Source organism: Protopterus annectens, chromosome 12.part0, assembly GCF_019279795.1.
Source record: "Protopterus annectens isolate FY-2018-M chromosome 12.part0, PAN1.0, whole genome shotgun sequence".
Taxonomy (NCBI): domain Eukaryota; kingdom Metazoa; phylum Chordata; order Ceratodontiformes; family Protopteridae; genus Protopterus; species Protopterus annectens.
Genome location: NC_056746.1, coordinates 823,166,948 through 823,190,183, shown reverse-complemented (window position 1 = coordinate 823,190,183; position 23,236 = coordinate 823,166,948). Strand labels below are relative to the sequence as shown.

The window sequence follows — 23,236 nt, the reverse complement described above, 5'->3', positions numbered from 1 at the left end:
TAGAAATGTTTCTCCTATGAGCCCTGTCTTCCAGATCATCTATATTGTCATCCATAGAAGCCACTTATGTCAAAACTTAGGCAAAACACCTCTCTAGTTGATGGATATGATCTTTATTTGCACGTATTTCTTGCTGTTGTGCTAAGAACAGGCCATGGATATGGGCCATTTGAGCTTTGTGGTTGACTGTGGTATTTTTTTATTTGAGTAGTGTCTGCTGCCATAGTTTGAAATATTTTTGTCATTAGTTCCAAGGTCTCTTTAATGATGTCAATATCATCTGCAATGTTGCCTGAATTTTCCACCATGAACAGTCATGTTGGTTGACTGGCCCACTTGAGACAAGAAGGGTTTGAGATAGCTTGGAAGTATGACTTACTAACTGTTCACAAAACTTGGAAAGTACATTGCTATGTTTCACAAGAGGATTAAAAATAAATAGCAGGTAACATAACACAAAGAAAACAGTTTGATCTGTTTAAATACAAGTTTGATTGGGTGGGGGGAAGACTGATACACTAGAAAGCACCCATCATAAGTGCCTACCTGTGTGTGTCCCAAACAATAAAAGTATTTTCTTATATTCAGCTTCCTTCTGAGTCATAATTGTTCTATTAATCCTGTCAGATGTCTACCTTCCCACTAGAAACCCACAATTATCCATATCTGTCAACTTTGGTAATACCTTTATAGCTACCTCTTTTGAGATACAATGGGAATATTGTGCACAATTCATGGAGCCTTATATGGATAAACAGGTCATGTTCCTTAACAGATGACAAAACATGGCAGCTATGAGGCATGACCATAGAAGTAAGATGGTAGCACTGAACTGAGGAAAATAGTGGCAGTTCATGTGACACCCCAGCCCCATGTGGAAAATGTGAAAAAAGTGTTATTGAGTTTCTAATTACTGTCCTTTATCAGTAAATCCATTGAGACATATAAGCATTTTATGGCAAGACAAGACATTAATTGATCAGAATAGTATTTGACAGCTGCTAAGGTTACACATAAAGGGAATCTAACTATTTTCTAACATGGCAGACAACTTAAGTGCATGAAATAAGCCACTGACCAGCTCACATGTCACCCTCTGGAATATTCTTTCCAATCATAATTCATATTGTTGAACTGATAGCAGAATAATGCCATCATGATTTAGAAGCTACTAGAGCTGTTACGTCAACATATTCTCATACACATTGCTGTTTCACATGATCTTATGATTGCAGTAAATTTCCTTATATAAGTAATGCAGTATTCATTGTAGAACTTGTAATGAAGCAAGAACAAACTATAAAGACATATTATTTATGTTTCTAGCTGCTTCTTTTAGAAGCAATATACCTTTGTTTTATAATAAAGTCAAACTATGAGTGCTATCTAAACTTGCAGTATAATGCAACTGTACACATACCTCACAGAATATAAACATGTTTTCTGGTCTAGCTTACCCAGGAATAGTTCTGAAATACAGAAATCCATTTTCACAGTTATTCCAGCACTTCTTCTCCCTCTAAAAGTTATCCTCTTAATTCATCCTTTTTCAATAAATTGAGTTCTTATTTACTGGAGAAAGTGGGTATAACAGATGAGTCCAAGCTACATCAAATAACCACATTATTGTTTTATCCCTGGATGTATGCTGACAAATAACTCAGTAGGACACATATGAGATGCAGGAAAAATGAACACTAACAAGTACACCCACTGCCTTGAATGTTTGAGTGGTAGCACTCACATAATACATTTAAATGCATTCATACTCTATAATGACCATTAACTCCACATTACCTGTTTTTCACTATTTATCATGAATGTTCTACACACATGAAGCATAGCAAAATTAGAATCATAAAAACTACAGCTAAGAACTTTTTAAAAGTTATATTCTCCAATTTAGAAGCTGGCATTCAGCTTAATGGTAGTCCTTTTGGGACAACTGGGGAATAGTTAGTGAGTCTCTATGCAGAGGGGTAAAAGATAATCAGATGTTATTTATTTAGTGTATCCTGAGGTGCTTAGGCCAGTGAACACCAGGTCCAGACATGTATGGTTAGATAGGGAAATACTTTGTTGGGCAGAGCTCTCACATGCTTCAGTGGATAATAATTTGAAAAGTTTTAAAACTCTTAGAAAGGAATTTGATTTACCTGTAGAAGAATGGTTCATCTATGAGCAATTAAGGTGGATATGATTTAGACTTATCTACTTCCCATCTAACAAATGCTAATGTCTTACCCTAGAATAAATAAAAGGGAATAAAGAAGGGAAGGGCAGGACTGATATATTAAGAGTTTTGGAGAAAAGGGTAAGGGCCCTAAAATGACAGATAGGTAGATAGAGGAGGCAATGGAATATAATGTTCTCTGAGGAGCAGTGGGATTAAATTTCGGAAGCCTCAGGTAAATTGAGAAAATGGCCCAAATATCATGATAGCAGTTAAGATTAAGTAGATAGTATCTAATGCCAAGTCAGCAGGGTAGAATGGGGTTTGTTCAAGCTGATATACGTTGGAGATATGGACAGCTGAAGGCAGATAATCTCCACAAGTTTTGGAGTTGTCTTAAAATTTGGGGATGTTGAACTTTCTTGTCTATAAGTTAAAAGACAGACGTTGACATGTCCCCCCATACTTTTCTGGAAGTTTATGGCTTTTGGACTATCTCCTCCTAAACATCTCCTTTCCAGGCTGGTCTCTGAAGTGTGATTGCTTATGGCTTGTAGTATAAAGCTTTTCTGTGTTAAAAATTGAAAGACGAAAGTTACTGCAAATGAAGATCATTTGGAAAACTATTTTAGACAGCAATTAGGCAATATTTTCTACCTCTTTAAAGGTGTGGGTAGTGTTGAGAAGATGCCCTACCAATGGAGAATAGTATTTGAAAAAGTTAGGACTGTTTGTTTTGAGATGAAATTATTGTTTATAAGCATTGGTATTATAATTGTAACTTGCTGTCTAAGAATTAACATTTTTTCATGGGCCACAGTCAGTTGTATCTACTATTTTTAATCTTTCCCTTTTTTATTTATAAAAAATGGGTTTATTTTTTCCTTTTTTAATTATTATGATCTCTTGTGAATGAGGGGGTTGGCCAATGAACTGCATATAGTTATTGAATATTCATGTTATGTAATGTTGTTTTGATAGGTTCTAATTTCTCTATTTTTCCTGCTTCCTGACATTTCTAGGTTTGGATGTGGTTGTTTTTTCTTTATATCTGCTATAAGCAAATAAATTTCAGTTTAAAAAAAACGAATCCCCCAACCTGGAAACAGATTGATTATTCATGCCATGGTGAGCCATCAGGTCTTTGGCATATAGAAAATGTACTTTTTAAGGTGTACCAAATGATCTTAAATTTCACTTCTCTGCCTGTTCTTCAAAACGAATTATCCACTTATTTTCAATCATTTCTGTGTGGTCTTTCAAGTCACCACTTCTTAAGCTTTCATGTATATTTTGTTAAATAAAAAAGCAAAATTCATGAGCTGTGTCTGCTTGTTTAATATGCCTGTATAACACATTTGTGTCTAGCTGCCTTCTTAAGTCTGATATATGCTCACAAATTCTCTCGTTGAACTTTCTATTTGTTTTATCTATATAGAAGGTGCTACAGATCAGGCATTTTGCCATGTATATTATACTTTTAGTATTACATGACTCATGACATCTAAAATGGAATGGTTTTAGACTAACTGGATACTTAAAAGTTGTTTCTGTAAAGACATTCCTGCAGAATTGACAATTGTTAGATTTTGGAGTTCCATACTTGAATATAGATACTGTGCTTGCATACTTTTCCTGTTCCTTATAACATAAAATATTTTTAAATTACTAGATTTTTATATCAAACCTGTGGTGGTGGTGCTGCGGTAGCATTGTCGCCTCACAGTAAGACGTTGTCCTGTTCGATTCTCAGTTAGAGCGTCTTCTGTGTGGAGACATGCGTGAATGGGCATACCTTCATTGAAGGTTGTGTGTCAGGGCCAGCAACTCAGCACGTAAAATTCTACTGCCAATCATTAGCGGACCGGAGTTCTGCTGTGGTGACCCCTAACTGGGAAAAGCCGAAAGACACAACAACTAGATTTTTATACCCAAATGTTAGTTTATCTTCTCGTATGTCTTTAAAAGTAGGACTATATTGTAACACACACCATTGTTTTTTAATAATATTCTGTATTTGATGAGTATGAACATGATAGGGTAAAACACACCTAAATAAAGATATTTCTGTGTCCTTAACATTTTCATTATTCATTAGTGAAGTAATGTGATTATCAGAAAATATAGGTTTAATTTTATCAATGCTATCTTGCTGTATCTGTGTTACTTTATCCATTACATTATGTTCCTTATAACCTGTTTTAAAAAAATCATTGGCCATGTTATTAAATTGTATATCCATATTATCTTTTCTTGTATTCAGTCTAGCCACACAGGTAAACTGATTTTTCACTATATTTTTAAAAATATGAGGAGGGTGCATACTACTGTTGTGCAGATATGTATTTTTCCTGATGTTTTCTTAAATAATGTACTTTTCAATTTTAGCTGTGGTTCCCTTAAACTTGTGGTGCCAGTTTACTTTACATTTTATTTTACCTGATTTCTTAGTACACTGGCTTTATCTGCATGGAGGAATTGTTTCATATTTGTAACTTCAGAAATACCTGTTCATTTGACTTCATGTCACAAAGGTCAGTATTTGACCTCCCTGAAGTCGGTTGCATATGGCAGCCATTTTCCATTTACAGTATATCCATTCAGTGCTCTCATTACACTTTGACAAACTAAACTACAGCATACGTTTTCACTATTTTTGTTCTAACATGTATTAAAATCATATATCTTTTTCTTTTTTTCTCATATTCTATGACATTTATCCATTGAAGAGTAGCCTATAATGTCCTGAATTTCATTAAATAACCTTTACTGTTTGCTTCCTCGGGTAGTAATAATATATTTAGACCATGAATAGTATTAGATGTAATGCTGTACTGCAAAAGCTATTTAGCCATATGCACCTGCTGTGTAGATCATGAAAATCATATACACAATATGTGCATATTATGTAAACCATATATGCACACTGTGCACATTGTAAAAATCATATGCACATAACTCTGCTTATTGTAGAAACTGTCTGGCCAACTCAAACATAAAATAACTGTATTTCCTATTAATATAACTCTAATACAATCTTGTTTTGCCATTGTAATATATTGACCAGTTAAGTTCATTTGACACAGTCCCTTTCTAGAAACATCCTAAAAACAATGTCTGGTTAAATGACTTGCTTAAGGTCATACAGTAGGCAAATGAGAACTGAACACACCCTTTGCCAGAAGAATGTCAGTTCACAGCCTTAAGTCTGTGTGTCAGCTGCCAGACTCATTGCTGATATCCTTTTTTTGCAACAGAAGAAAGCATTCAAATCTATATCAATAATTCACTGCTGATTCCAATTAAGTTGAGATGTTCATCTTATAACAATAAGAAAGAGATGTGAAATCAGTCAAAACAGTTTCTACCAAAAGAAAATGTTATGCACCTAGAATTTATACTTGAATTTTGTCTTCTTCCATGGCAATAATGTTGTTTTAAACAATCTGGTCTGTGACTATGCTAAGTGGCATAATTTATATTAGTTATTTATCATTTATTGACATCTGATTACCGGGAAAGTCCAGGTGGAAGCCCATTTTCTGTGGAGGTCTGGGGAGAAAAGTTTGAAATCATTACAGAAAAAAATAATATTATACCATGATCCCCCCAAAACATGCACACTGATTGGCCAGCGTGCCCGTTGTAAATCGAGTTATACTAATGGAAAAAGGTCCGGTCGCCCAGACTTTTTTCCATTAGTATAACTCGATTTTTAAACATTGTCTGCTATGTTAAATGGGTTGAACATAGCGAGACAGCTTTAAAATAAGCAACGGAGATCTCCGTTGCTTATTTTAAAGCTGTCTCGCTATGTTAAACCCATTTAACATAGCGAGACAGTGTTTAAAATCAACGGAGAAAGCAAGATCTCCGTTGCTTTTTTAGTTTAGCTATGTTAAATGAGTTTAACATAGCGAGACAGTTTAAAATAAGCAACGGAGATGTCCGCTTGCTTATTTTAAAACTGTCTCGCTATGTTAAACTCATTTAACATAGCGAAACACTAAAAACAAAGCAACGGAGATCTTGCTTTCTCCGTTGCTTTTGCCCACAGCTCTGATGCGCAGTACATCAGAACTGCCGCGGATGCCAGACATCTGTGGAAGGGCAGTAAACAGGCATTATACTATGCTATTATTTAAGAAAAGTAATAGTTTCTTTTCTTAAATAATGTCATGGTATAATAGCCTTCACCCTCGGGACCAAACCACGCCAACCGTGGGTAAATTTAGCATTACCCACACCCAGGCGTGGGTTATTGCTATAATAATCTGGTGTTTTAAAGCTTAGAAATTAACCTTTACACAGCTAAAATGTTCCAATAAAATGTTAGTATATAACTTGTAAACTACATGCTAATTATTTTTTATTAATAGATGCAGTCTGTAAAATCACATTTTATCAAGAAATCTGAATACTCTTAGTTTTGCCATCATTGCAAATACATTTTAAGATAGCATGTTTTGTAGTAACTAGGACCCTTGCTTACTCAAGACACATCTTTTTCTTTATTGCATCTTCCAGAATAAACATGCTACATTGTTTATACCATGGCTTTATCTGTCCATCATCAGTAATCCACTGAGACATAAAAGCATTTTGTGGCAAGACATTTAAGTACATGAAATAATGTACTGGCCTGCTCACGTGGCACCCACTAGACTATTTTCAATCATAATTCATGTTCTTAAACTGACAGTAGAATAATACCATCATCATTCACAAATTATTATGACTGTTACATTTCAGCATATTCTCTTACAAAGTGCTGTTTCCCATGATCTCATGATTTCAGTAAGTTTCCTTACACAAGCAAAGCAGCATTTATTACAGAGCTTGTAATAAACCAAGGACAGACTGCAAAAACATATTATTTATGTCCTCCTAGAGAAGCAGTGCTCCATAATATTTGTTTGTTTTATACAAAGCATAGCTATTAGTTCCTTCTAAACTTGCAACATTCAGCTGTTCTACCCATGCCTCAGAGAATGTAAACATGTTTTCTGGTCTACCTTACCCAGGAATAATTCTGAAATGCAGAAATACATTTTGACAGTTATATTTAAGTACTTCTTCCTCTAACAAAGGAGATTGTTAATAATGGTGATATAAGGAATGTTGCTTGAGGAGGAGTTTAAGGACATTCACCTGTTTTCTTTAAACAGATGAAAAAGAAGGAAATACAATTTGATATACAAATTTGATTGGGTAAGCTGGAAAGGAAAAGCATGGCAGGCAGGAGGAGTCATGTTTATTTCATTAATGTAACTAATTTCTACCAAGACAGCACAAAGTGTTTCTTCACTGAAAGGGTGGTACACAAATGAACTGTTGCCACAATGTATGGAAAGGCTAGAACAGACAGAACAGCCAGAACATAAAAAACAAACAAAAAAAAAAACAAATTAAATCTCTTCAGTGAGTCTTGCAACACTCAGCCGATATGGACTTCTACTCTTCTTCTGCTGACATTATATGACAAAAATGATGTGCTCTATGACATGACATGATATAATATGATATACAGTTTCTGATAGATGGCATATATAATTTGATGTGTGATATGATATGATATGATATATGATATGATATGATATGTAGTATGATAATAAGGGGACTGAGAAGCTTGCCTATGAGTGGAGGCTGAAAGACTTTGAACTGTTTATTCTGGAGACTAGAAAAAATAGAGATAGATGGTAGGAGTACACAAAACGCAGAGAGGGAGCGGATCTCGATGTTCAGTTTCAAACAGATGCAGCAAAATGAGCATTTTGGAATAGCAGAAGTTTGTTTCTTGGAAATGTGGAATGGACTACCAAACTGGCTAGGTATTTTAATGCACATAAGGCCTGCAATAGGAAATGTTACAAATAGAGAAAAACTGAGTGTGGAAATTGATGAAGAGAACTCCAGGATGGTAAATGCAAATTCATGGTGACCTAGATAGACAATTTGTCTTTTCCTGCAAGCAGTGATATTTAATGTAATGTTCTGGGCCATATATCACACTGCTGTTTCATTCCCAGGCCATGCAGACAACTACTGGTTCATGCAACAGCCAATATAAGTCCTGCATCTCACTGTTTTTTTCTGTTTCAGGCCATGCATCCCACTTCTCTTTCATGTTGTAGGCCATTTGACTTCTGTTTCATATTCCAAGCCATGCAGACCACTACTGATTTATGTTCTAGGCTTTGCAGACCACTCATATGCCAGACCACGCAATCCTAGCTTGTTTATGTTACATGCTGGCTGGCGCACATCAATGCATTCAAATAACTGGGGGCTCATGAATTAAAATGCACAGGATATTCCTGGAAAATGCACCAAGTTTAAGATATACCTGTGCATTGGACTTAACAGATAAGCAGTAGACCATGCATCAAGAATAAAATATCCATCTGGGTTAGGCAGCAAGCATGTCAGATCACTAGTAGGTCATACACCGAAGTTAACAGATTTCTCTGGATCACACAGCTAGATGAAGTGCACACTGTTGGATCACACCACACCAGCAAAAAAAAAAACAGTGGTAGATTTTATGCCAGGCCTCATTTAGGTTACGATTAGCCAAGTTCTGTGTATTTATGATTGTGCTGTCATCCCTGAAATTCTGTCCAAGCTGACCAGTGAGAAGAATGGTGTAACATTTAGTGACACATGACACTGCTCTGTGGAATAATCTACCCCAACTAGTGTTATAGTTATCTTTTTATTTACATCTGGTAGCCAGGTAACTGCACTAGTCCCTGTTGACAGTTTTCAGGCTCAGTGTTGGGAAAATAGAGACACGTTACAAAATGTAGTTGATTACAGTAATACCAAAAATTGAGCAAGAAATGTATTTAATTCCTATACTTTGAGAAAATGTTAACTTTTCTATTATGGTTACTGGCAGCACAAGTCATGGTATTATTAATGCAATGAATTTTAGGTACAATAACCTTTTTGACTTTTTAGGAACCCATACTTATTATATCTTTGTGACTTTAATGAATGCAAATAAGATATCAAAATGTAAAAGCCAGGAGCGGTATAAACATAAGCTGTAAGCAGAGAAAAAGAATAAGATTACTGAGGGTTAGTTATCCATGATAATTTGTATTAATAGCAGACAATAGCACACTCAGTTAAGTCTGTAGTGATTGTAGTCACAATTAAATCTTCAGTTTGTGGGCACTTCATATGTTATCACTCATTATACAGTGTGAATAAAAATGCAGAAACCCAACTAACTGGAGATGTCAACCATGATCATTTACAGCTGATATGTCAGTAGAACAGCATGACAAACAGATTAGCCAACTATTTCATAATAAGATTAGTATTATCACGCATTCCAAGCTTCCATCAAACAAATGGTTTTCTCCTTTGGTCGCTTATTTTCCACTAGGCCATAACATACCTCTCAACCTCTTAACAGAAGAAATCTGGACAAAGCATAAAATAAAGGGGGAACAAAGGCCCAAAAATAGGGACAGAGTTTGAATATTGCTCATATAAACTTAAAAAGTTGCTAGAATAATAGGATTTATGTTAGCATGCAGCTTCTGAAGGACATGATGTCTGAAACTATGTATGTCATTATTTAGTGACTTTAGTCTTCAGTGGTTTACCAGAAACCCAGAAACAGAACCGACAACAGACTAAAAATATGAGGCAAAAATCTGGGCATTCTGAAAAAATCTGGACAGTTGAGAGCTATGGGCCATAAAAATAAAACAATATAATATTGAGACAGTAATATTTTTACATTTCACTTTATAGTCCTCTTTGATACACTTGTTCGTAAAGTAAAAAATGAGAAGAGATACAGTTAGCCATACATGAAGAGTGCTGTCTTCTGGACTAACTGTAGCTGTATAGAGGGGGCCTAAGCTGTGTGATCTCTGGATCTACTCAAGGCCCTCTATCATCAGACAGAGGTAGCAGCGTGATTTCTGCAGGTGGAAATGAGCTGCTGTGTTAACTCTTGTAATTTCCAGTGAAAGCATAATATGAACTCACCAGGAAAAAATACATAGTGCAAAAGGGGAAAAAAATTATAAAGATGGGTAAATCTGTACAGTATTGAATTAAATTCAAAATTTCAATTAAAACTGCTTGTATTCTGTTAGATGGAATATTTGATTCTGACTTAAATGTGATATGGTATGTCAAGGACAGGATGCACTGGAACAATATAACTTTAAATGAAAATGATGTTATAGTTGTTGCTGAAGTACAAGTAATAGTATTTTGTTTGTTTGTTTTATTGTCTTGCATTTCTCCATCTATTATGTCTTAGATAAAATTAATATTAATCATGTATCATTGCAATAACAGTACTAAGTCATACATAAGAACATGCTTCAGAGGATGTTGGCCCACTTAAAGCTGCTCAAAGTGTATTTGTTTGCTTTGTGGTTCACCTGCCCTTGGTTTAGCATCTCCCCCACAGCATATAACTTGTAATCCTTGAAGATTGGCACCTCTATTACCTAAACAATTATTTGGCACTGGAATAGTAAGTATTGGACCAGATCGAAAAAAAAAATATATATATATATATATATATATATATATATATATATATATATATATATATATGGATCTACTTCAGTACATCAAATTTTTACAAGTTTGAACCTCATATGGCCGAGACCATATGATCAAACTTGTAAAAGTTCAAACACTGAATAAAAAAGAAAAAAAAAACACACACAAAAAAAAACTAGACGTCTATAGAAGGGGGGCTACGCCCCCTGCACCGCCCCTACTTAAATATAAAAACTCTGAGATTGCACTACATTGCAGAAAAGGGAAATCTTCCCATTCCACACTGTATATGGATCTCCATTCAGTCCGTTCAAACTTTTACAAGTTTGATCATATGGTCTCGGCCAATTGAGCTTCGAACTTTTAAAAGTTTGATCTACTGAAGGGGAACCCCTATATATATATATATATATATATATATATATATAGATATATTTATATAGATATGTATATATAAATATATATATATATATATATATATATATATATATATATATATATATATATATATATATATATATTTTTTTTCTATACTTGATTATCTCTCTTTCTCTCTCTCTCTCTCTATATATATATATATATATATATATATATATATATATATGTATAAAACTGGCTAAAAGGGACATAAATTATTAAAAGCAACCACACTCTTACCTAGACGTGTGGACCGTATTTTACATAGCCAGGCACTGTTGTGATGTAATTAGTATGGTCACATGACCCATTTTGTTTATTTAATACTATTGTAACCAAAGTGTTCTTTTCAGTTCTATGCACAAAAGGTTTATGTTTTTTGTGTATTTTTATTATTTAGAAGAGATGTATTAAAGCAAGTTTACACAGGTGAAGTGTTTAGAATTGCTTGCTGTTATGCATCATATAACAACATTTGTAATGTTACCTGTTTTTTTTGTAATGTACAAAAACTTTAGTTACAGGAATACATTGCAATAAAATTTGTTTCTCTCTCAGCATGAAGATATCTGTGATTTCCCATCAAAAGAATTTTATTATGGTAGACTGAAGACAGATCCTCAGCTTGCAAATCGACCTCCTAGTGTGTTTTACCATCCAAAAAATAAAAGCTGCCCAATTGTATTTGGACATGTAGAAGGAAAGGAACTCAGTCTAGTGGTCTCCACAGAGGAAGGAAATGAAAATTCAAAAGGAAACATGGAGGAAGTTGCCCATGTGGTACGTATAGACAAAGAGAACTTTTGTTAGCTTTAATAATTTACAATATTGTTAGCATACTTGATGTAGTAAAATTATTCAGTGATGTTTTATCTGCAAAGAAACATTTCTACTTCCTGATGTTTCAGGTGTTTGCAGTAGGGTTCCTTTAGATATTAGGCTGCAAGGCTATCTAGGTATTGGTAATGGAACTGTTTTCAGATGTTGACATTTTTTGTATATTTTATTTACATTTGTATACCAGGATAGAGCCCTGATCTGGTATGGTCAACTCTGGTTTGTAAATAGCATTACACAATAGTATGATTGCTACAACACAGACAGAAGGTACAATACCTGTGCAAGATAAACAGTGATACAGCACTGTGTTATACTCTGTCATGCATAAATACACTATCTGAGTAATGGATTTCATCAAAAAGTCGTGGTATAAAACAAGTACAGTAAGTTGAATAATTCAAAAATAAAAAGAGGTAATCAAGTATAGAAACATCAGAGAAGTATATGGGAGTTCATTGTTAGTAGGGAAGTGAATATGGAAGGGGTTAGTAGGAGGTGGAGAATTAAAGCCATATTTACAATGTCTGTTGTATAATGTGTTACTGAGGGTTATAGCAGAGTCAGTATAAGGGGCAATGAGTAGACGCAGTAGGGCAATTGATTAGTTGCATGACATGACCTGTCTTATTTCAAACACACAAGTTTATCTTGCAGAAATCGTTTGAGTTCTTTTCAGAATTCAGAGAATTCTGATATTTCAGTTATATGTTCAGGTAAGGATTGCCATCGGAGGCTAGGACTGAGAAACTGTCAGTGCACTGACGTTTAGAGGTGGGTATTTGGATTGTAGGTCCTGCCCTGTCTAGCGTGACCTCTGAGGTTTACTGTGGTGCAGTTGTGATCAGTTTAATGGTGAGTGGCAGTGTAGCATGTCGCTTAAGCAGTATGAAGTATGGAAAGCCTAAGAGGAGGCTTGATCTACATTCTATGCGTAGCTATTTGGCTTTTGATAGGGTAACACAGTAATGTTCCATACGTGCAGAGTTGGTGAGGCAATAGCAGATTTTGTTACAGCTTAATTGAAGTGCTGCTTTATTTATGTGTATGGCTGTGACAAAAATCAGTAGTCCATATTCTGTATGGGAGAGTAGGACTGTTTTACCAATGCCAGCTATGGCAATAAGGGGGACTGAGATCCTTCTTTTGCTAAGAAGAGCAATTCGTTGATCTTAGGGCTGAGTTTTTCAATGTGCTCCTGAAAGCTGAGGGAATGGGAAAGCCAAATCCCTAGATATCCAAATGATGTTATAGATTGTTTGGATTATTGAGCTGTTGGTGATGTGTAGTGTTTTAGTGCGTGTTATTATTTCTTAGTCTTTTGTTAATGCTGAAAGTCATAGCTTTGTTTTTTTTGTTATACAGTAACAGTCCCTTAGTTGTGAGCCAATTGTTTAGATGTAGAAGGTCTACCTGTAGTTATTTTTGTATATCTAAGTGATGTGAACTACATCCGTGAATCAGCACGGTATCAACATGTAGTGGGAGTTGAGGCTGATGCAGATCAAGTGATATTGTTTTATGAAACTGGAAAAGAGCTGAGGGGTTAAGTATAGAGCCATGGGAGCACTGGTGTATATGTAGGCAGGTTCAGAAAAGGAAGAGCTAATTTCTACTTTGACAGTTTTGCATATGAGAAAATCTTAGAACAATTGTGTGGCCTGTGGATTGATTCCAATGTCCAACAGGTGAGTCAGGAGGATTAAGTGATCAAGTATATCAAAGGCCCAAGTTAAATGAATGAAGACTGCACCTGTTAGGTGTTCTTTTACCATACCACATAGAATGTGGTTGATAAGGGTCCATAGAGCAGTCAGAGTACTTCTCACAGACCACAATCTATACTATTTATTTGGAGAGCAAGTGCTATTTTTGGAGGTAGTTAATGAATTGCTCACTAGTAAGTTTTTCTAGGAGTTCAAGCAGTGTGGACTGTAATGAAATTGATCAGAAATGACTGATGATCATTAGTTTTAGAATTTTTTACTCTGATGCAAGCAGATTTCCAGATGGAGAACATTATATTTGTTCTTAGGCAGTGCTTATCTATGTCAGCTAAAAGGGGAGAGTAAGAATTCTCTACAATAGTATATGAGCCATGAACAGCAAACGGGAAATATGTTTATATGTTATTCTGCTGAAGTAATAGGCTTATATATATCCCAAAATGGCTTGGTTCTGGGAGGGGTTCGAAGGGGTATTTTGATGGAAGTGAGGGTAGACTGGAGAAATCATTGATGAAGTCTGTTGGAGAAAGAATGGTGGGTTGACAAGGTGTATACCCTACCGGTTATGTTTACTTCTTACCATAATTTTTGAGTGAGTGTAGAATGGAGATTTGCCTGGATGACATGTATAGTGCTTTATACCATTAAATTGTCTGGTTAGTGGTATTTTGTAGAGTGGCTTAATGTTTCCTACTTCATGTTGATGGGTCTTATTACTGGGTTTGCCAGGCTTCATGATGAAGTTGCATCAGTGTTTTAAATTCTTTAATTGGACAATCTCTATCAGTGTATTTGAAGCATCTGGAAATTAAAGGTAAATGAGTGTTTTGAAAGACGTTGCGAAGTTCTGTGAGTTGATTAGTGGCTGTGTTTACATCTGTAAGGTTGGGTATGGAAGATAACTCTATAGTTGGAAGTTGAGAATAGAGTTTCGCTATGGCTAGGTATAGCTCATTACTGGACTTAGATGATAGTTTGGTGGCAGGTAAGCTATGGCTAGGTATAACTGGTTACTCATCTTAGATGATAGTTTGGCTAGCAGTTAGTTATGTTCATGGTTTGAGGTAGAGAAGTTAAAGATAGATTTGTATAGGAGCACTACTCCTCCACCTGCCCTATAACTCGATGGGCATCAAATATCTATTTGTACCTGGGAAAAAAGTGGTGAATGTTGAGGTGGTTGTTTTAGCCAGGATTCTGTGATTCAGACAATGTTGATGTGAGACTGTTGTTTCTAATACTTCTGGAATTGTGTAGGGTACCAGTTAAGAATGTTGTTGTTTTGATCTTGTGTATGATTGTTCTAAGAATGATTAGTTTGGGCATTGTGCATTGTTGGTGAGATTATTAAGAAGGTGAATTTGTTGAATCTTATAGAAATGAATGTTTTTGAATATGACTAAGTTGCAGCAGCTGTTTTTTATTGTGTAGGAAATATATGGACTAGTAATAAAGTTGCAGTCAGTGTTCGGTGATGTTAACCAGTTCTTGTATGGATAAATTGGCAGTAATTGAGTTAATTTGGAAGTATGTATTTGTGTAGGGGAAGGAAAGGTGCAGTCTTTTGAGCGTTAGGAGGGGGAAGTAGAAAGGGTTTTGATGTTACTTAGTGGTAATGTGTTGTTGTTTAAGTGGGAGATAGATATTATGTAGCATTAGTGGGAATGTAATTGTTGTCACATGATTATTGCATTTAATTAAATTGCAGTTGAGTAATTTGCAACTAGTTCTGATGAAGTTTCTGACTTTGCAAATTAACGCACGTAACTAGTTTAAGTTTTTTCTATTAAAGATTTTTTCGATTTGGTCAAGTTCTGGATTATTGGCTTGAATTTATATTTCTTCAGCTGCCCTTACATGGTTGGTCATTTGTGAAGCATTAGTGGGAATGTCAAGGAGTATTTAAACTACAGATGTTGGTGATGGCTGGGGAAATGAGTAAGAGAGAGGAGTGAAGAAAGTAACAGTTGCCTTAATAGCCACAATCAGTATGCACTTGTGCAGAGTAATTAAAATAAAGTTCAACACATGAAGGATGCCAGATTTTTGTAATAAAGATAGCTTCAAATGTTTGAAGGAAAATATACATTTAAATGCCGGTTGTATAGGCTACCTGCAGATGTCATCAGTTAGTCTGCCTTTAGCTATAGCTGACCTTCAGATGTTGTCAGGATATCTTCGCATGTTGGAAACAGCATTTCTTTTACATGTTGGCAGTATGACTGATTTTAGATGTTGGCAGTACTGTTAACCTTCAGATGTTGTCAGGATACTTTCAAATGTTGGAAACAGCATTTATGTTATATGTTGGCAGTATGGCTACTTTCAGATGTTGGTAGCACTGTTAACCTTCAGATGTTGGAAGTATGACTGCTTTTGGATGTTTGCAGTAGTAGGTCCAGATGTTACATTCAAATCATAGTAACATGACTTCTATCAGAAAAATACGGCCTGGGTCTGGGAATACATCTAAAATGCCCTGGCAATTGAAGGAGCTCAGAGAACTCATTATCCCAAGAAATATATGTATATATATATATATATATATATATATATATATATATATATATATATATATGTATATATATATATATATATATATATATATATATATATGGGTCTACTGTATAAGTTCGAAAATACACTTCTTCAAACTCACACAGTAGACTGTGGGTTACACAAAAGTGCACTTAATCGAAAGTGCACTTTCGCAAAACCCGCTTCAGCGAACGGGCTACTACTGATTTTAGTGCAGTAGTTACAGACCTTAGGGTTAGGGCACGGGTCGTGGTAAGCGTATAGCTAGTAGGGCTATCCCCTTACCATAACCCGCACCATAACCCTAAGGTCCGTGATTACCGCACCACAGTGGAGGATAGCCTGTCCTCCACTATGGTGCGGTAGTCACGGACCTTAGGGTTAGGGCGTGGCTCATGGTAAGGGGATAGCTAGTAGGGCTATCCCCTTACACTGAGCCGTGCCCTAACCCTAAGGTCCATAACTACTGCACCACAGTGGAGGACATAGCATGTTTTCCTACTGTCATCCACTGTAGTGTGATCCGTTCGTAGAAGCTGAGTTCGCGAAAGTGCACTTTCGCATAACTGAGCGGTCTACTGCTCTTTTTCAAATACGTGGTATTCGATGAAAAGAAGTAGACCCATATATATATATATATATATATATATATTTTTTTTTTTTTTTTTTTTTTAACCAGTAAGGAAAACATAATTCTAGTGAAGTGCTGCCCATGGGCAATATAAAAAAAAATGCTTGCAGAATATTATGAGGAAGGTAATAAATACTGTTCTCTTCATCTCTATTATGCTGCAGACATGTACTTTTTTTGGCTGTTTTCTTAAATAAGAGTATAAAAGAGTGGGATATTTGATGTGTAAAAGGATCGTAGTATGTCCTTTCCACTAACATTGTGTCAGCAAGCTGCTTATCCTTTGTACCAGAGAGACAAATGGCAAGTTATAAAAACTCTTCTGGACTTTTCATAAGACAAAGATGTCTTGAATTAATGGAAGGTACTTTAAAATGGAAAACTGCACCCTAGCTATATGAGATGTATATGCCCGTATATGGATGGATATTGGGCTGTATCTCACAGTGCTGGGAGTCCAGGGATAAGGAAACAATGCACTCCATTTCCAGGTAACTGCTGACACCATAGGTGGAGTATTGTGTCCATGTTTGGAGATCCTCTAGGAAAGTGGAATTAAAGAGTCTGCAGAAGGTAAAGACGAAGGAGAATAGAATGGGAATGGGCTAGAAGGGAAGTCATATGAAAATAACCTAGGCAGACAGAGGGAGGTCTAGGATCATGTATGTAACGAATTAAGACAAATGAAAATATGATTTGTGTCTGAAAATCATCAAGCAGAATTCCAAAGAAACTGAACTGAAGAAGACTGACATGTTGGAGAGGCGGTTAAGTGAGGTTATGAATTTTAATTTGAAGGCATAGTGGTTAAAATGTTTACCTCACAACTTCATTGTCTGGGATTCAGTCATATCTCTCAATCTCTAAGAGCAAGAAATTTGGACAAAGTCATAAAAGTGAGGGGGGAGACAAAGGCTCAAAAATAGGGACACTTTTTAAATATTGCTCTTAAAAATGTTGATAGAATAACATAGGTTCATAGGTTCATAGGTTTATACTAGGCTATCTGCCCTAGGGCATTTATAAACCTAGCCAGAGTGTGTTTGGCTTTCACCACCCATTTAAATTAATTTTACTGTGCCCTTTTTTGAGGTTTAGTTTACTGTGCCTCTGTCTAACAGTGACACAGAAGTGATACCCAGGGTAAACCTACAATCTCCCATCCACTCATCAAGATTCCTCTTGAAGAGAGTCAGTGAGGGACTCTGCCTAACCTGGACCGGGATTTCATTCCAGAGTGAAGGTAGCCTCTGGGTTATGAATCTGTCCCTCCAGCATGTCCTATTTATTTCTGTGCTGAGGTTTAAGTCCCTCGAGCACGTGGCTCGATGGGATTTGGATTTTCTGAGGTGTAGCATGTCCACCAATTCTGGGTTGGACATGGCTTTGTACGTCAGGCACAGATCGCCTCTAAGCAGGCGGTAAGCAACCAAGTAGAGCTGAAGTTTCTTTAACCGGGCAGCATATGGCATCTGTTTGAGCCCTTTGATCCTCTTGGTAAGGTACTTTTGGGGTTTTTCTAGTTGCTCCAGGTGTCTGGTAAGGTACATCCCAAAAGGGGCATTGTACTCAATTATGGGCCTGATGAGGGATGAGTAAAGAGGCACAATGACCTCCCCTAATCTAGATGTGAATCCTTTCATGATTAGGTGGGCTGTATAGAATGTTTTTCTAACCACTTTAGCCACGTGGTTGTCAAATGAGCGATTACTATCAACTTGTGTCCCCAGGTCCCTAATTACTTCTTCCGTACTTAGTGGATTACCACCTATGTGGTAATCTGTGGGCACTTTTTTTTGCCAAAGGGGATGACTATACACTTTTTGGCATTTAGCTTGAGGCCATGGCTCTGGCTCCAGTTGTCTGTTTCTATGAGACCCTTTTGGAGGATGCTTGTGTCAGCTGGAGAGTTGATGATGGCGCCCAGTTTGCAATCATCTGCAAACTTAGTCAGCCACAATCCTTCCGTGCTGGCCTGTACCTCCGAGAAGTATATACTGAACAGAAGCCCCAGGACTGAGCCCTGTGGGATGCCACTCGTAACTGGTTTGGAGTCTGACATGACTCCAGCAATTCTAACCATGTGGGTTCTGTCCTTAAGCCAGTTTGCAACCCATCTAATGACATAGGGGTTTATATTTATGCTGGAAAGCTTATCTATGATTCCCGAGTGGTGTATTGTATCGAAGGCTTTTGCAAGGTCTAGGTAGGCTGTGTGGACCACCTTCCCCTTGTCAATGGCCTTGGTGACTGTTTCAAAGAAATCGACCAGGTTTAAGAGGCAGGATCTGCCCTTAACAAAGCCAAACTGGGTAGGATCCAGCATCTGTAGGTCCCCAATATCCCCATTTATGAGTTCCATGATGATCCTTTCCATATCTTTGCAGACCAAGCTAGTCAGGCTTATGGGGCGATAGTTTCCAGGATCCGTTGAGGCACCACCTTTGTGGAGAGGGACCACTGTTGCTGTACGCCACTCTTTGGGTACATAACCTGTAGTAAGGCTAAGATTGAATAGTAGCTTTATGTTTGGGTTCATGTAGGATGCAGCCCGGGACACCGTCTGGTCCCATTGATGCTGTGTTTTTTGCTTTGGAGATGGCGGTTTTTACCTGAGAATCTGAGATGTCAGGGGGGGCAGCACTCTGCTGGAATGGATATTTGCTCTTTTGGTGGGGTGGGGGGGGCGTTTGCTCTGAACCTGTCGGCCAGGATGTTGGCAATGTCTGTAGGTTCAGTGTATTTTTTTGTCATTTTGGACTAATTCTGAGCATGTCTGGGAATTCCCACTCAGTTTCCTAACATAACTAAAGAAAGCTTTGTGATTATCTTTAGTGTCCTGTGCAATTTTTCTCTCAAAGCTCCCCACCTCCACAACCACCATAAATAAATCCCTATTATTCACTTCCTTAAACTCCCAAAGTGTAGTAAACAAAGTCCCAAACCTTCATGCTTGGCTCACACACAATAAACCTGACATCCTGACCATTTCTGAAACCTGGCTAAAACCACACATTAAAGACTCTGAAATAGTTCCTCCAAACTACTCCATCATTAGAAAAGACAGACCTCACAAAAAAGGCGGAGGAGTAGCCCTTCTTTATTCTTCCTCCCTAGTAGTTACTCCCTACAACAAACCTATTCCACACTTCAACAACGCCGAACTTCTCCTTACCCTACTCCAAATCAATAATTATAAATACATATGTATAGCTTCCCTTTATATTCCCCCAGGAGATAATATCTCCACACTCAAACTTATCCTTTCCTGGCTATCCAGTAACATTAGTAATGAAACCATAATCCTAGGAGATGTAAACATTAATTGGGCCCTTATCCAGTCTCCTACTAACCCCATTAACATCAACCTCTACAATTTCTCACAACTGATCACTTTGGTAACTCACCCTGCCAAAAACCCCTCCAATGGGAGTATATTGGATTGGATTCTAGTCTCCCATCCTCACTATTTCACCAACAGTGGCACTCTTCCCGACCCACTTGGTGACCACATACCCACATTTACCCACCGGCTTCCCACTATCCTTCAACGAACCCATAACTATATTACTATCCGTGACAAAAAAAACTTCAACCCGATAATCTTCTCAAACTCATTACAAGCAATTAATTGGAATTGTTTAAAAACACTACCTCTAGACAATGCAGTCTCATACTTCAACTCAACATTCTTAAAATTACTAGACTCCCAAGCTCCCTTACGGACAAAGAGAATAAAAACTAAATCAGCCCCATGGCTCTCCAATAGTACTCTTGCTACCATGAGACAGAGAGACAAAGTCTGGACACGCTACCAAAAACATAAGACAGCACCACTCCTTAATGAATACAAAATGCTCCGAAATAAAGTAAAAAAACTCATTACTATTGATCGTCAAAACTACTTCTCCACACTCCAGAACCATAATACAAACAACCCTCAAAAATTCTGGAAAGGGATCTCTACTCTCCTCCACCCTAGCAAACCAGATACTCCTACCCCAGACCCTAATGCTCCAGAACTTGATTTAGCCACCCAATTTAATTCTTTCTTTATTGACTCTATTTCCAAATTGACCTCCTCATTCTCCAACACCTCCCTGCTAACCAATACCCCCTCACACACCCCTACTCTCTCTACTTCTACACCCTACTCCCCACCCACTAACTCCTCTACCCCCTCTTCTGCACAAACTCTAGCCTCATCACCACCACCCCAAAATTCCCCCCTTCCTGACTGCACCCTCTTCTCATTAAATCCCATACCTATATCTACTATAAAGAAACTCCTTCAGAAATTGAAACCATGTACCAATGCTCCTGATAATATCCCTTCTTACTTTCTCAGCATAGCTGCTGAAACTCTTGCATACCCCATTAGCATCTTAATTAACCGCTCCCTACAGGAATGCACTGTTCCCCAAATCTGGAAACAAGCCTTTATTATACCTCTACACAAAGGTGGTAACAATAATAACATTACTAATTTCCATCCCATAGCCATCCTGTCCTCCATTTCAAAAATACTAGAAAAATGTGTCCAACTTCAACTCCTTCCTCACCTCCTGGACAACCATCTTATAACTCCTACACAGCACGGTTTTAGACCTAATCATAGCACTATGACTGCCCTCCTCTCCTTCCTTGAAATTGTAAATAAAGCCCATGACTCTGGACAAGTTGTTTCCACCTTACTTCTTGACCTTTCCAAAGCCTTCGATACTATCTCACACAGCCTGCTCTTAGCTAAACTCTTCAAACTTCACCTATCTTCCTCCTCCTTGAACTGGTTCTCTAGTTACCTATCTAACAGACATCAAGCTGTAAAATGGAAAAAAGCCACTTCCTCTTTCCTTAGTACCCCTACAGGAGTTCCACAAGGCTCCATACTGGGTCCTCTTCTCTTCAACATTTTTATTAATGACTTCCACAAATCGATCCCATTCTCTAGCATCATCCAATATGCAGATGACTCAACTATCGCTACACTACAAAAACTTACTCAAGATGCCTTCTCTTCCACAGAACAATGGATGCTAAGTAATCATCTAGCTCTCAATGGTACCAAGACCAAACTAATGTTATTTACTCCTTCTAAAGTCACTCCTCCCGACATGGATACATTCTTAATTACTACTCAAAACAACTCACCTCTTGAAATAGTGTCAGAGACCAAACTACTTGGTGTTCTAATCGACAACCAACCTAAATTTAACTCCCACCTGCAAATAAACATTAAAAAAACACATCAAAAACTTGGCATGCTTTATAGACAGAATGCCTACCTCACATCTGCTACTAAAATCACTCTCTCTACTTCCTTCCTTATCCCCTGCCTTCTCTATGGTGCCCCACTACTAACTAATCTTCAGTCCTTGTTAAAAAAACAACTTACCACCTGCTATAACAAAATTGCAAAATTCGCCACCAGCCATAAGTCCTCCACTCACCACTGTTTCTCCCTCCATAAACTAAAATGGCTAGAACTTCCCAATCAACTAACTTACACTCAACTAACTCTAGCCCATAAGCTTATTCTAAACCCCTCCCTTTCCTCTGCCTTTAAAATGCACCTACCTAACAGAGTTCTAAGATCAAATAATCAAAATCTACTAGAAGTGCACAAACCTACTCATCCCCCAGGCAAAAACCTTCTCTCCTTCAGCCTCGCTCGCCTCTGGAACTCCCTACCTCCACCCATCCGCACCACCTCTAACCACTCTACCTTCAAAGTCTCTTTTCTTATATCTAGCATCACAGTGGGAATGCTCTTGCTCCCACCCTACATAACTAACTCTACCTAATTTCTTTCAGTATCACACCCTACTTTTATTTAGTTACTATGTTTGTTCTCTAATCTGTATTGCTGTTTACATTTGTTCTATTACTAGCATGTTTCTTTCAATGTATTAACTGTTATTACTGCTATTCTGTATTTGATAAGTTGTATTTTTATTACTGCCTACGTAGTATTAATATCTCTCTGTACCTACATTGTCACTGTCAAATGTTGAATGTACATTTTGTCTTGGAGCTTTTCTCCCCAGGACTCCATTGAAAACGGGTTCTTTTTGGCCCAATGGACTATCCTGGTAAACCAACTGCAATAAATAAATAAATAAATAAATAAGCTGGCCTTAGATGATTTTATGAGTGCCCATAGTTTTTGCTAATACCGATCAGAGGTGCCTTCCCTTTTTGGGATTTTGCCCTATCATGCAGTAACTTCCTTCTTCTATTTTATAGTTTGTTTATGGCTGGGGTCCACCAGACAGGACGCCTGCCTTTGGGGGATTGGGTCTTAGTTTTATTTGGGATTGTATGATCCATGCATTCCTGAAGGTGTTCATAGAATGCGTTTATAAAGGATTC

At 37.1% G+C, this 23,236-nt stretch overlaps 1 protein-coding gene across 1 annotated transcript in view; it reads left to right on the top strand.

Annotated features, from left to right (window-relative positions):
• Positions 1-23,236, top strand: part of HELZ2 (helicase with zinc finger 2) — a 1,911,095-nt gene that overhangs the window by 1,607,486 nt on the left and 280,373 nt on the right. Inside the window, exon 16 of the mRNA XM_044089861.1 lies at positions 11,690-11,911. Within this exon, the coding sequence (XP_043945796.1) occupies positions 11,690-11,911 (222 nt within the window). The remainder of the gene's footprint in view (positions 1-11,689; positions 11,912-23,236) is intronic.